Raw genomic sequence first — 16,308 nt, 5'->3', positions numbered from 1 at the left:
CTTTATTTTAGACCCAACAATTAAAACAATTCTCACATGCAGCGGCCATCTTACTGCAAGGTCATGTGGCAAATTAAACAATTTACAAATTAAACACATCATATATTAACATCGCAAATGAAGTCAAATGTTTACGTATTGCTGATTCGCCAATACTGGACAAATATTTTATAAACTAAAATCTCAATATGCGTGATTGATTGTGCGGCATTTTTTAATCCTTGTTCAGTGAATTTTGACTACGTCTGCTCTTGTCTCACTTCGCTGTATTGATAGTATTGTCACATCACCACACGGCCATCTTGGTAGGAAAATAAAAGGGGTGATCACAATCAAATGACACAGCAGCCAATGAGCTGTATGTATTGTAAAGTGCCATATTGACCCTTTTCACGGTGGCCATTTTGTGTCTCAAAGGCAGGATAAACACAGGTGTACCAAAACATGAATTAGGGTTTCCAACTTCCAGTCCATTCAGGTGTTCCAGTGCTGGGGCCCTAATTAGTGAGTTGGTTGTACCTGTGTTTATCCTGCCTTATAGACCCAAAATGGCGGCTGTGAAAAGGGTCTATTGGTAGGAAATGCATGCGACATGGGAATACTATGAATACTATCTACCCACAAGCCTAAAAAAAATGCCATGCTGATGAAGCTTGGAAGCTGCATTAACAACTTTGAAGCGATTCCCAGACTGCAGCGCGCCATGCTTTGACGTGGTTTGGAGAAATACCCCAAAGTGCAGGCGGGTGGAGCCCTCTAAATGCCGCTAACCTCGACAGCATCTTGCTTCACCCACTTCTCCTGCTTGAACTGCGACGGAAAACCTTCACATTATCCCAATATAGGCTAGTGTGAGTTTTATGCACACATGCCTCTGCAAAGTGCGCAGCTTATCTCTGTCTGCATGCGTGGGTGTGTGTGCGTGCCCGCCCTCACACTGCGTCAGAGCCTCGGCAGCATCAGGGAGCAGGCATTTCTAACCCTTTTCCCCCTCTGTAATGTTCCATCAAGTCAAAAGCCTACATGGCAAAAACCCCAGACCGGCCCCGGCGTATATTTAGCCGCTGTCTGAAGGTGAGATTTTAAAGATATTTTGTTTGTCCCGGGCAATAGCGTTCCTCCTGCTGGCACTGACATATTATTTACTATTCTGGTGCTCGCGGCCAGTGTCTGAGCTAGATAGGGTTGCCACTCCGGAGGCTTGGGTTGCTGTGGCTGGCTGCCAACAAGCATATGACTGCAGTGATGGGGGGACCTCAGATAGGGAGGTGCCAGCCAGCGTGTGCGTGTGTGGGCCGAGAGAGAGAGAGAGAGAGAGAGCAGTGGTGCAGGCAGTCATGCACATAGTCACACACACACGTGCACATTGCATAAGACACACAAATAAATATGATTGTATGTTTCATCTTTCATGCTAATTTGCATGTCTCACAAATGTACTTGTATAAAAACACAATTTTGTTAACATTCTAAACAGTGGTGATTTTTTGCCAAGTCGTGTGACTGTTTTCGTTTTTTCTTTCAAGGGGGCACTTCACTGAAAAACAACGCTGATTTATTTTTGCACGTGATCTCACACATATCCGACAACTGTAAACGGTTTTGCAGACGTTCATTTAGTTTGACAGTTACTGAGAGTTGATTTGAGTTCAGTGATGTCGTCGGAAGACTACAACCCAATGATTCAGTGCCTTCAGGTGAAGCGGCCCTCTAACGCCAAGTCTCTTAAAAACAATTTTTTCATAGACTAGCCTTGTGGTTCTTTTACCATTCCTCTGTGTTCCATTGTCATTATTTCCTTTTATTGCTGCATTGTTTTTGACTTTTTATTAAAGGGCCCATATTTTGCTAATATAATGTATTGTTATTTTATTGTTGGCCTCCACTAGAGTAGCTTATTGCATCATTCATAGTTCAAAAAACTCATTGTTTATCTTGTACTGGCTCTCACGGCCCCCTTCAGTTCACCCTCTGTCTGAAACGCTCTGTTTTAGTCTTCTTCTGTGTTTTGCTGTGGCAGGGAATTTTATTCTTCTTCTGCGTTTCCCTGCGGCAGGGAATAAACACGCTCGTCGTTTCCAGTCTTCCTCCTTCCTACACGTTATAGCCAGACGCAAAGCTACAATATCTGTCATCTGTCTGTCTGTCTATCTATGTAGATAGATAGATAGATAGATAGATAGATAGATAGATAGATAGATAGATAGATAGATAGATAGATAGATAGATAGTCATGCATAACAGAAACAGCGATCTCTGCTTTGGCTACTAAATTTGGTAGTTGTAAAACAATTATATCAACTAGCAACAGATTGTCAAAACGAATTTGACCATCGATGAAAAACGTGACTTGGACATAACAAGCAAGCTATCAATTGATATATCAACATCCCCCTAATGCACACATGGGCAAAATACGGCCCGCCAGCGCCCCCTGTGTGGCCCGCGATGGAATTGCAAAAAAAAGAAAAGAAAGGAATATCTTTCAATAATGTTTATGACTAAAAGGCTAAAAGTAATCTCATGTGTAAGAAATGACTGTTCTACATTGAAGTAAACATTTAAATAATTAACTCGTTGGTTTTGGATTTATTTAGCTTCAAGAGTGCATTTTTGTTCTTGTGTGACCCTCAACACAGGCTTTGAGAATCCCGGGCCACTTACTGATACTTATGCTTAAATTAACCCACTCATATTCTGGTTTATTTCAAGAAAAACATTTCGGCTAGTGGAAATTCTAATTGGCTGGTAACTTTAAAATCTAGCAGCCATATTGGCAGGTGGTCAAAAAAGTTAATTTCAAGCCCTGCAGGGAGAGCAGGTGGTGACATAGGAGTGAGTGAGAAAAGGATCAAATATTGGTGGTTAAGACTGAATAATGACATCACAATTGTTAATTAAAAATGAGTTATTCCTCTAAACCTGGCTTCAAATGCCCCAAATTTTTCGCGCTGGCGCCGTTCGGCCCTCAGCAAAATCTGGTAACGAGGATTTTTTTTTGGCCCTCTCTATCATCTAAGTTGCCCATCCATGGGTTACAGCATGACAATATTTGTTCGGCCCCCGGCAACAATCTGGGTTTCTCATGTGGCCCCCCATGAAAAATAGTTGCCCACCCCTGCCCTAACGCAACAGCTCCGCTAGGCCGGGCTGCGCCGGGACATTTCTTTTGGCGGCTGGCCGAGCAGGGCATCCCTTACCGCAGCCGCTGTAACGTTACACTCCGGGGTCCACCCGCTATGCCGACATTATGTTTAGGTGTGGGGGTGGGAGAGGTGCTAGTTAGCCAACTTCCCAAATGCTTGTGACTAATAGCTGGGCCTCTCCTAGCAAAGGCTACACGGACCAAACAAAAATGAGGACTTGGAGAAGTCAGCAAGTTGGACTAACATTACAAGTTCTGAACATGTGTGCCTTCGTCATTCCAGCTATTATGTTCACTATGTTAGATAAAAGGCAGCTGTGCTAGGCTATATATAGCAAGCGCTAACGTTACTTAGCACTTCCTAGCACAGCAGGTTGGTTCGCAGTACAACTAGTCTCGCTGGCCAGCCCCCTCTCCCTTCCGTCCGAGGAAGAGGAGGCTGGCCAGCAAGACTACAGTACAACCGATGCTGGAATGAGACACATATTTTCAGAACTTACCACTTCAGTCCTACATCCTTGCTCACTTCCAAGTCGTCTCCTTGCTTTTGCAAAGTGGAACGTCACTTCCTGCTTCAGCACTGTACCAGAGATTTTCATCCGCCACATTTATTTTCCTATAGACATTTCGTAAAATGCTCATAAAATAGTTTTACTTCGTCGAACCAAACGGTTCAGCTAACGCTATAATCGGGAGAGACCATAGAACATTTCACTCGGACCAAAATAAAAAACAACAACATCGAAAAAATATTGTCTTTAAACCCGCATTTCTTTTACGTTTTGGTCCCAGTGAAATGTTATGCGATCTCTCCTGTTTCTAAATATATCTGCACCGTTTGGTTTGAACCAGTAAAACTATTTTTATAAGCATTTTACGAAATGTGTATGGGAAAATAAATGGCGGATGAAAATCTCTGGTACAGTCCTGAAGCAGGACGTAGAGGCGGTCACTTTGCCTCTCCATTCCATGAGACTACTGGTGTGTGCACGAGCCAGTCTGACCGCCATGTTGGCAAGGCAACAAGTCCTACCTGACGTCACCTAGACCAGTGGCTCTCGCACAAATCCCGTAGATCCAACTTTTTTTTTACTAAGTCGTTTGAACTACTAAAAAAGTATGTAGTTGTGAAGTATTTGGTAGCTTATAAAAAAACCTTGACATGAAAGAATCTTCCCTGCATGCTGCCCACAGCCCTAAAGCACAGAACTCCCAGCATGCCAGGTACCACGGCCCCTCCTGTAATGTGCTCAGACATGTAGGGAACAGCTCTATATAATGTATATCTGCATCTCTTACATGCTAACTGTGGATGTTATTAATTACCTTGCCCTGGCTCAAATGATAGGAACGCAACATGAACATATGAGGATGGTCAAAGGCTGCGTACATCATGCCAGCCTCACACACACACACACACACACACACAGCGGTGTCTTCATTAATCATTGATTGCTCCGACATCTCAGCACGCCACATCGGTAACCGGAGCAGAACTACAGAATCAACGTTACCTCACATCCTCCCTTGACCTATCTTACGCAGATCCCATCAACTTAATCTACCTCGTTGCCCAGAGACAGAAAGTCCTCACTGTCTGACAGGCATAACATAGCTTGCCAGAGCGTTCAGTTGTTTAATTGATGAATGTAATCAAAGCAGTATTTTAGGATAACTTATTATACATTATTATATATTCTATATTATTGTAACTAATGATCTCTTCTATGATACAATAAAACTATTGGCCTGTAACTGTATATACTATAAATCAAAATATGTTGATAGATGCTGGATAAGTTCCCACTTTTGCCCAATTCCCAAAGTCTTGGACATGGAACATAACCGTAAGAACCTGTGATACACACATACTTGGAAGGAAACTTGACTTTTTTTTAAAGCACTGGCCACACTGGCTGGTTAATCCCAAAATTCACCCCGTCATCTTCACTATTTTACCATTCAGCTACAAGTCTTTTTTTTTTTAAGAGTGCTGTGTGCTTTTCACTTCCCACCCTGCATGCATAACTATATCTCAGATTGTATACCACATAACTTTGAGATTGTGTGAAAATGGACAATATAGGCTGGTGCGGTATGAAAAGAGCTCAACAGTCATGTGACCTTTCGTGACGTCATTTGCCCCGGAAGTAAGTTCCGCATTTATTTTCTCCATAAGACATTTCGATGAATCCTTATATAACGAGTTTTAAGGCTGGAACCAAGCCGACCAACTGCTTGTACGAACCCCGGAGAATAATATTCACGTATAGAGTCGTCTCCATGCGAGCAGGCGAGGAGAGAGAGATGAGCAGACAGAGGGACAACCAGCAAGACAGCGAAGCTCGCGCTGTGTCACTCACCACGGAGGATTTCCCCTCTCTCATCAACAGCGCTGTGCTGGAGACAATTCTTCGATGTCCCAAAAGTGAACTGGAAGAAGCAGCCAAAACCAGAGGGGCCGAATGGCAAACTATCCATCAATACAGCTAAATACATATAGAGTAATTTCCATGTTGCCAGACACTATTGACAGTTTGAGCCTCCCAGCCCAAAACAAACAGTTTTATTCGCCAACGTGTATCGACGATGCAGCGCACAATTGCCCGACTGAGTTACACTGTGTGTGTGAGCACATTGCTCCAGCTGTAAACAAGGCTATCTCGGTGAGTACTCGACCAATTTGAAAAAATGATGTCACGATGAGACCCTTAGACACATACAGTGTGGAAAATAGATTCAGGTTGAAAAGCCCCTAGAAATTATCCTTTAAACCGAATGTTTTATGGTCACTCATGATTCAGTAGGTCACGGGTTGGCTTGGTTCCAGCCTTAAAACTCATTATATAAGGATTTATCTAAATGTCTATGGAGAAAATTAATGTGGACTACCACTTTACTACCAGGAGACAAACCCATTTAACCTGTCCTGCCCACATCCGGTCACTTTACTACCAGGAGACAAACCCTGTTAAGCTGTCCTGCCCACATCCGGTCACTTTACTACCAGGAGACAAATCCCTTTAATCTGTCCTGCCCACATCCGGTCACTTTACTACCAGGAGACAAACCCCTTTAATCTGTCCTGCCCACATCCGGTCACTTTACTACCAGGAGACAAACCCCCTTAACCTGTCCTGCCCACATCCGGTCACTTTACTACCAGGAGACAAACCCCCTTAACCTGTCCTGCCCACATCCGGTCACTTTACTACCAGGAGACAAACCCCCTTAACCTGTCCTGCCCATGTCCGGTCACTTTACTACCAGGAGACAAACCCGTTTAAGCTGTCCTGCCCACATCCGGTCACTTTACTACCAGGAGACAAACCCCTTTAAGCTGTCCTGCCCACATCCGGTCACTTTACTACCAGGAGACAAACCCCTTTAATCTGTCCTGCCCACATCCGGTAATTTTACTACCAGGAGACAAATCCCTTTAATCTGTCCTGCCCACATCCGGTCACTTTACTACCAGGAGACAAACCCCCTTAACCTGTCCTGCCCACATTCGGTCACTTTACTACCAGGAGACAAACCCCCTTAACCTGTCCTGCCCACATCCGGTCACTTTACTACCAGGAGACAAACCCCTTTAAGCTGTCCTGCCCACATCCGGTCACTTTACTACCAGGAGACAAACCCCTTTAATCTGTCCTGACCACATCCGGTCACTTTACTACCAGGAGACAAACCCCTTTAACCTATCCTGCCCACATCCGGTCACTTTACTACCAGGAGACAAACCCCCTTAACCTGTCCTGCCCACATCCGGTCACTTTACTACCAGGAGACAAACCCCTTTAATCTGTCCTGCCCACATCCAGTCACTTTACTACCAGGAGACAAACCCCCTTAACCTGTCCTGCCCACATCCGGTCACTTTACTACCAGGAGACAAACCCCCTTAACCTGTCCTGCCCACATCCGGTCACTTTACTACCAGGAGACAAACCCCTTTAAGCTGTCCTGCCCACATCCGGTCACTTTACTACCAGGAGACAAACCCCCTTAACCTGTCCTGCCCACGTCCGGTCAATTTACTACCAGGAGACAAACCCCTTTAAGCTGTCCTGCCCACATCCGGTCACTTTACTACCAGGAGACAAACCCCTTTAATCTGTCCTGCCCACATCCGGTCATTTTACTACCAGGAGACAAACCCCCTTAACCTGTCCTGCCCACATCCGGTCACTTTACTACCAGGAGACAAATCCCTTTAATCTGTCCTGCCCACATCCAGTCACTTTACTACCAGGAGACAAACCCTGTCCTGCCCACATCTGGTCACTTTACTACCAGGGGACAAACCCCTTTAACCTGTCCTGCCCACATCCGGTGACTTTACTACCAGGGGACAAACCCCTTTAACCTGTCCTGCCCACATCAGGTCACTTTATTACCAGGAGACAAACCCCTTTAAGCTGTCCTGACCACATCTGGTCACTTTACTACCAGGGGACAAACCCCTTTAACCTGTCCTGCCCACATCCGGTGACTTTACTACCAGGAGACAAACCCCTTTAATCTGTCCTGCCCACATCCGGTCACATTACTACCAGGGGACAACCCCCTTTAAGCTGTCCTGCCCACATCCGTTGACTTTACTACCAGGAGACAAACCCCTTTAATATGTACTGCCCACATCCGGTCACTTTACTACCAGGAGACAAACCCATTTAAGATGCCCTGCCCACATCCGGTCACTTTACTACCAGGAGACAAACCCTGTTAAGCTGTCCTGCCCACATCAGGTCACTTTATTACCAGGAGACAAACCCCTTTAAGCTGTCCTGCCCACATCCGGTCACTTTACTACCAGGAGACAAACCCCTTTAAGCTGTCCTGCCCACATCCGGTCACTTTACTACCAGGAGACAAACCCCTTTAAGCTGTCCTGCCCACATCCGGTCACTTTATTACCAGGAGACAAACCCCTTTAAGCTGTCCTGCCCACATCCAGTCACTTTACTACCAGGAGACAAACCCCTTTGATCTGTCCTGCCCAGATTCGGTCACTTTACTACCAGGAGACAAATCCCTTTGATCTGTCCTGCCCAGATTGGGTCACTTTACTACCAGGAGACAAACCCCTTTAACACGTTCACTGCCGTCGACGAGTTATCTCGTCAAAAAAAATCCAACGGTTGACTGCCGTGGACGAGTTATCTCGTCAAAAAAAAAAAAAAAAACCTTTTACATCTCCTATAAATATATGGGAGCTATTGAATGTGTATAACCTATTTTACCGACCCACTAAGTGGCAACAGTGCTCTCCAGACTAGAGGAAGCCGAGCAAAAACACCAGGGAAAAGCGTGAGGAAGCCATTCTCATGAAAATGGTTTGGCGAAAACGCTTTCGCGCTGGCGCACAACGGGGGGGGATTCCAAGAATATACTCTGGGTGCAACACACTTTGAAACACCAGCAGAAAGCCCATAATCGCACGCAGCTTCATCAAAGCTCACAACCGAAAACCCAGAAACGAACGAGCCCCATCCAGACTCGCCCGACGAGCGGCCGCCAGCAGCCAGGCAGCACAGACAGGCAGCAGAAACTCGCCTGTGACAAACGCTGCAAAGCCACCAGAGACACACCTACGGAGGGAGGAGTTTGAAGGAGAGGGGGGTGGGGGTGCTGTTATGGAGGAAATTACTGTTCAGAACTATATTGTTTAGATGTCTGATGTCTCACTGACGCCAAAAATAAATGGTTAAAGTGACTGTTCTGCCTGTTCTATCGAATCACGCATGCACGCACGCACGCACGCACGCAAACACACGCAAACACACACACACACACACACACACACACACACACACACACACACACACACACACACACACACACACACAATACAGTATACACACTTGCCCAAGGGCACCCATAATCACAGGCACTTGAGGTGGTTCTAAAAATCCATTTATCTCAAAACTCTCTGAAAATCTCTGAAACCATGCTGTATTCAACTGCTAATGCCTACATAACAGAACATGATAAAAACTAACTCTTTTAGACAGAGAAAGCACACATTCTATTAGTTCTTTTGAGATATTTTGTGTTCACAAAGTCCTAGCCGAAAATAATCCTCGGCTCTTGAAAGATGAGCCAGAATCCTCAAAAAAACCCTTGGCAGAAGCTACCTACTGATTGGAAAAAAGTGTTGGCAGTGAATGTGTTAAGCTGTCCTGCCCAGATTCGGTCACTTTACTACCAGGACATGCAGTACGGACAGCTATCCAGAAAATGAATAATATAAGAAGCCCGAGTCATAGCCCGAGATAGCAAATAAATATAGGACGTGGCTTTTAAGTGCATCGTGCGTTTCCTGGAAAGAGATCTTACATGTCAGGTCTTTCTCAGTAAGCAGAGATGAAGTGGAGATTTTTGGCGCTGCTAAGCACATAGTGAGAGAATGAGAGTTTGGCCACTGTACCCAGAGACTGGATGAGAGTGAGGTCTGGGCTTTGGTCAACCGCCAACCGCGATTGAGAGTTTGGCACAAATAAACATGCACAATGAGAAGCAGTCAGCATTCTGGCTCAAGAAAGCAGGAAGTGATTGCCAGTTTGGCTGTGGGCAATGTGGGAGTAAACATGTTGTTGTCCCTGGTAAACACACCGGGTTGATTTAGGCTATATGACCAAATAGAGCGACACATAATATATACAGTATACTAGGGGTGTCACGGTACACATAATATATACAGTATACTAGGGGTGTCACGGTACACAAAAGTCACGGTTCGGTACGTACCTCGGTTTTGGGGTCACGGTTCGCTACAAATACGAAAACGGAAAAAAGCAACAAATCCCAAATTCTGTTTTTTTCCCTTTTAATTTTTCTGAATTCTGCTTTTTACGCTAATTTTACCATCAGAAATAGTGTCTTGTAATGCACTTCTGACAACAGCGTCATGTTATGAGATATGAGAGTAAAGACGTGCATGCCAGTGTGTCTGTGTCAGTCATAGCGAGTGAATGCCAGTTGTCCCACCTGAACTCATTGAGTCCTTCCACCATTCGGCTGTAAGCCAACGCCCTTTGGCTGGCATCAGCTGACCGGCGACTCTTCATGGCCTTGAGAGTGAGACAGCACGCACGCGCGCGCGCACACACACACACACACACACACACACACACACACACACACACACACACACACACACAATTTTAGAAATGGGCACAGAAGCTGATAAACACATAGTTAGGGCAAGGGGGAGGGGCAAAGGGCAGAAAGCTGGCAGTCTTCCAGCACTGTCATCAACAGACATGAGTCATAGACAAATAACCAAGACTATTCAGTTCTTCTGCATGGCTTTAAAAATACACACTCAAATAATTTGTCCATATCAACGCCCATATGAGTATAGACGGTTTTAACTTAACATTGACAAACATTCTAAACTTGATAAACATTCTAAATTGCCCCAGAGTTTAGTTTTAGAGTAATACAATAGCTGACAGGAAGTAAGCTAGGTTTCAAACCGTTCCCTATCAACACAATTCTGTGAAAACCGTCTATATCCCATGTCTCACCTGTTCGATGGCGCTCTTGAGTTTGTTCATGTGGCTTTCAAAGAGAGGGAAGTGGGAGAAGAAGAAGTCCTGGAAGCGGTTGTTCTCCTCGGGGTCGGGGGACAGCAGGAAGATGACCCCAATGGCGATCTTCTTCTTGCGGGCCACGCCCAGGCTGGGTCCCCCGCTCTCGTCCGACATGTTGAAGCTCTCCTCCACCGACCTGGAGAGGACAGGAGGGAGAGTTCATGTCAGTATATAAACAGATCCAGTAAAAAAAAAGTCATTCTCTGCTCAGCTATGCATAGTTTAGCTATCATATATCTGATCTGCAGTATTGTCTGGTTGTGACATCTGCATATAAAAACTGTAAGGAACTGCCTATATTACCAACTACTCAGCATGTGAATCTTTTGCTGCAAGTACCCAATATCCCTATGGGGATCAATAATGATTCATTTTATCTTTAGCTTATTTTGCCTACTCTAGTATCGAACCTGAAGAAAATACATTGTGTCTTTCAGTTGTGTCTCACACAGTCACACAGGTTCACGATGGTTTGTCAAACATATTTATTATCTGCTGTAACAGTTACCAGTACTCAGCTACAAAACATCGTCCACGATCATCTAAAGTGTGGCAGTATTTTAGACCGAGACCCAACAATGTGCTGCTCTGTAACGTTAAAACTCTGCAAATTGGAAAATGACGTAAACGGAACGTTATGTACACGTACCCCGAGTGCGCGTCCTGTTGATGGGCAACACAGAGAGCAACAAGTCAGTCCTGTTTTAACCATGGTTTTAACGCACTTTTTGATCACGCATATTAAGATTATCAACACGTGGAACGTGTTTTTTAGTGTAGTTTAGCTCTCGATTTAGCTGTCATCTGTTGTTAATACCTGGGAGTGAGTGCGAGCACAGGCATTAACAGACAACAGATAAATCGAGAGCCTACATTAGTATAACGTTAGTCACTTACAGGGATGTTAACTAGTCACCTTTATGTGACAGTCACCATTTTCAGTCACTACCAATGACTTTGCATCCCTGCACTTAATTAATGTAAGTTAGATCATTTCAATTACTTTCCTTGCTGCACAATAATGGGGGAAAAAAACATTTATTTGCCAGTGATTATTTTAACTGCACACATTACTCCAATTTAAACAATCTGTCAGCAATCATTTTGAATTTGAAAAATCTGAAAAAACAACGTTAGATTAATCGACTAATCGAAAAAATAGTCGTGAGATTACTCGAGAAGAAATTAATCGTTTGGGACAGCTCTACTGCCCAACACTCACGCATGCGTGTTTCAACAATGGAATGGGGAGTCATCAGTGACAATCAGTCAGTCAGTCACAGTCAGTCAGTCAGTCAGTCAGTCCGAGTCAGTCAGTCACAGTCAGTCAGTCAGCCCCTGAGACGTTTCTTGGCCGGGCTCAAGCAAGAATGCACAATTTTGGCTCATTTCCACCACATTTTACTGCCCTGCACAGCTCGTCACCACTCGGCTCTAATCGTTTCAGCCCGATGGACGTTTTGCTTCCACCGCGGATCATCTGCCCCCACCCACCCCCGCCCACAGCTGGTCGTCATAGCGACCGCATATCTGTCCTTCGCTTATAGCCGAAGTAGGCTATAACATAACTTTACAATTAAATCCATCCACATAACTTTTAAACTGTTTATGAAATACTGGTGCCTCTAAATGACCTACAGTGTACATGGGCAAATGTGACAAGCGGCCAGGAGAATGGATATCACTTTGTAGTTAGTCAAACTCACAGGCATGCGCTGCGCTGTGCGGGGACGGGAGAGGCGCAACAGAGTGAATGAAGCCTGTACCCCGCGGCCTCTGACACCAGGCAAGACCGCGGCTTCACCAAACACCCGCTGCGGCCTAGCGGAGCGCTGCAGCCTGCACTCAGCTACAGAGCTTCCTGACTCCCTGAGCAGCGGACTTTTTTCTAATTGAACACCCGCCACGATTTTATTTCACCGGAGGCGAAGGCAGCAACACAAAAGACTGATGGAAATATACATAACAGAAGAGAAGGTAAGCCCACTAAACTGGTATGCAGTCGCCAGCATTGCAGTCAGTAGACAGAGTAAACACGATTCTGCCTGACCAATCAGTCGTCTACAATGTTTTCACGTCACCGTATGAACCCGGGTTCGCAGAATAGAACCCCGACGAGGCAGGGACGAAAAGTAGCACGACTCAGCCCCAAATCAAACCGGGCTGGGCCGGTTTTTACCGGTGGAATGAGACCATTTATCGAGTCGAGCGGAGCGGGACCGCGCTACTACCTGCGGTGGAATTGGGCCAAAAGCGACTTTCAATCGCAGCCTCTTGCACTGCAGCAGCAGCAGGTAAACAAGATGTTTGAGTGGTGTCGAGCTGAAGCTACAGTCTGAGGCCCTGTTTACATGGCGACGCTCCCCGCATAAAACGGCAAAATTTTTAGCGTTAGTGCCTTCTTTTTACATGGTGACGGTGTTATTGGGGGTGAAAACGCAGGTCCCAGAGTGGAATTCTTGATAACGCTGCCCCTTACTGTTGCCGTGTAAAGTAGAGAAACGCAATTCAGGTGTTGACACAGCCCCCCTTCGCCATGTTAGACAATGGTAGGCAATACAATAAGAGCATTGAACTAGCCCAATACTATACAGCCTTATGGCACAGGCACAATGAGTCGCATTGACATTCAACAAACCTGATAACGATTTCCTAAAAACACATAATCGGCGTTAAGTGCCCGCTAATGTCGCACATAGCAGGGCTCCAGACTAACTTTTTACCTTGGGTGCACTGGTGCACCTTACTTTTTCATTTAGGTGCACCAGCACATAATTTAGGTGCACCCAAAATTTTACACCGCGCCTTTTGCCGCCGCAAAATACATTTTAAGCGTTACCTTTTTTTTGTCAGTTCCCACATTGGTAAATCTGACCAATCTTAATACATTGTGTAAATGACTGTAAACAGGAATAAAGCCTTTTTTGTTGAGTTTTTTCTTTTTCTTATTTTTTAATCTGTGTAACACATTCAGCTCAACAGCCTAAACGCAGCTTTCAGATAGTACTCATTATCAATACTCCACATTAAAACTGAAAATTATCATGAAAAAATAAAACAGAATAATAAATGATAACAGATTCTATAGTCAGGGCCCTATACAAGACATGCAACAAATTGTAATAGTTATATTCAGATTGATTCAATCGATCTGAATAGCTTAATAACTATTTGAATTTGTTGCATGTTTTATTTATGCTTAAAATACTATTACCCCAATAATAACGTTATTGTATTGTACGTTGTGCATGCGCGATTTGAAGAGACGTCCTCTCTTTTTTTTAGAATGTCTGAAATGACTCCAATGAATTGGACACGATCGCAGTGTCAAGATGACTGTAAGTTGGATTGATGTCTAACCCGCTTTTCTTCAAGAGGGATTTGACACTTATACTTTGTATAAGTGAATAATAATAAATAATAATAAATATACTTTGAGCTGCCGTTTGGCAGCTCTTTGCCTATATAATAAGCCATGTTAAATTTGATCATCATTTCAGCCTCCTCGCTGGCTCTGTTTGCTGTTGCCTGGCGCTGAATCGCTGCGGGGATGGGAGTGGCTGGGCCTGCCACACTCCTGTCACGGCATGTGATGTGTTTTGGGAGGAATTGTGTTACTTCAATGACTCGATTCGGAACGCCGTCGCTGTCATGAAAAAACAATCTATAGTTCTCTTCATTTTTTAGGTATGGCGTTGCTGGAGGAGTGGGCTGGGCACTGTCTGCGTCACGTTCCACACACGCGGTAACGTTTTCCCTGGCAGAGTGTTAGAGCCAATCAGAGGCAGAGCGGGGCGGGTTTGTGCAGAATGGACATCCTTGCCATTCAATAGGAATATGAGGATCTGAGCGAATCAGAGACAGAGCGGGGCGGATCTTTGCAAAAGCACATGGCTTAGGAGGGGGAAAAGAGACGCTATAAATTCCAGGGTGCACTGGTGCGTGTTCTAAAAATATTGACACGCACTGGCCGAATTTAAGGTGTGAAAATGCGTGTATTTACATGCACTCTGGAGCCCTGCATAGCCTATTAATCACTGTCTCCCGCATTGAATAATTGAAGACAATTCACTGTCTGTGATGCATTTCCTCAAGTGAAGTGAAGTCCCAATTGTACTCAGGTCTTTTTTATGTTGCTTTACTGGGTTTTTATTTGGTAATCCAATCTGGAGCAGTTTATTAGGGTACCATTGTGACTTCTGTGTCACTCTATTGCGTGGAAAATGCATTTAAACTTTAATTACAAAGATAAATCAACCCCGTTAGAAACAGACAGAATAGGGTAAGCTAGGCGTTTTTACCTTCAAAATAAAAGCCGTTAAAATAAATAAATAATAATAATAAAAGCTGTTTTAAACATTCCCTAAAAACCCACCTCTACAGGCTTGCCTTCTTATAGATTCTTATCTCCTGTTTTATCCAGTTCTTTCTGGTTTGTTTCTTTATTCATTGTCGCTTTTATCTCTGTATTGTATTATGTTGTTTTTATAACTTTACTTGGTTTATATGTGAAGCACTTTGTAACCTTGTGTTTTAAAAGGTGCTATATAAATAAAGCCTTACTTACTTATATAGCGCTTTTCTAATTACTCAAAGACACTTTACAAACAGTATAACATACAACTTACACAAATACAGAACAAAAACAAATATGGAGGTTGCAAAATGACAAAGGAAGGTGGAGGTAGAAGTCAGATATTGTAGGCTTTCTTGAAGAGGTGGGATTTGAGTTGGTTTTTGAAAGAAGTGAATGTGTCAGAGTTCACTTCTAAGTTCTATATGTCTTCTGTGTATTTCGGATCACACACAAAAAAAACGTTGCAACATGCATCAATAAGACTATTAGTTTATTTAATTACCATTATTGTGAAGATTTTAACCAGAAGTTTCAATGTTATTCTGGCTCACTTGACGCTTTTGCGGCTTCAGTCGGCCTCAGTCTGCACGCAAATCGTTATCACAACAGCTGTGTATAAATGTGAAATAAAAGGTGAGCACGCAACGCTAGTTTGCCATTTTATGCAGAGACGGTTGTCGTCTAAACATGGCCTGAGGCTGATAGCTGTGTTTATAGTGACAGGCTCACACAGCATCCTGTCTAGTCACAGCACTCTGTGTGTGTGTGTGTGTGTGTGTGTGTGTGTGTGTGTGTGTGTGTGTGTGTGTGTGTGTGTGTGTGTGTGTCTGTGTGCGCACGCAATTATTTTTCCATAGCAGTAGCGTGTGTCATTCTCCCAGCTGCCTGTTGGAATCTGAGGAAGTCCTAGCAGGATAAACTTTACAAAGGCCTGACAGAGGCCCTGAGCAGGGGAGGCAAGAGGAGCTGGGATTAGTGTGTGTGTGTGTGTGTGTGTGTGTGTGTGAGTGTGTGTCTGCGTGCGTGCGTGCGTGTGTGTGTGTGACAGAGAGTGAGTCTAGATCAGGAAAGTTGGATCACAAATAACACTTGTTTAACTCCCTGTACATTTAAACTCACTGCAGCACCTCTGTCTGTGCTTGTGTGTGTGTGTGTGTGTGTGTGTGTGTGTGTGTGTGTGTGTGTGTGTGTGTGTGTGTGTG

The 16,308-nt window shown here is 44.4% G+C and overlaps 1 protein-coding gene across 1 annotated transcript in view; it reads right to left on the bottom strand.

The window, feature by feature from the left end:
- Positions 1 to 16,308, bottom strand: part of fnip1 (folliculin interacting protein 1) — a 114,226-nt gene that overhangs the window by 25,047 nt on the left and 72,871 nt on the right. The window contains exons 10-11 of the mRNA XM_083643286.1: positions 10,684 to 10,885; positions 10,142 to 10,224 (exon numbers count right to left, since the gene is read on the bottom strand). Of these exons, the coding sequence (XP_083499412.1) occupies positions 10,142 to 10,224; positions 10,684 to 10,885 (285 nt within the window). The remainder of the gene's footprint in view (positions 1 to 10,141; positions 10,225 to 10,683; positions 10,886 to 16,308) is intronic.

This window comes from Poromitra crassiceps, assembly GCF_964638095.1.
Source record: "Poromitra crassiceps genome assembly, chromosome: 1".
NCBI lineage: Eukaryota > Metazoa > Chordata > Actinopteri > Beryciformes > Melamphaidae > Poromitra > Poromitra crassiceps.
The sequence above is the reverse complement of the archived record's forward strand: the minus strand, read 5'-3'. Positions and strand labels throughout refer to the sequence as shown.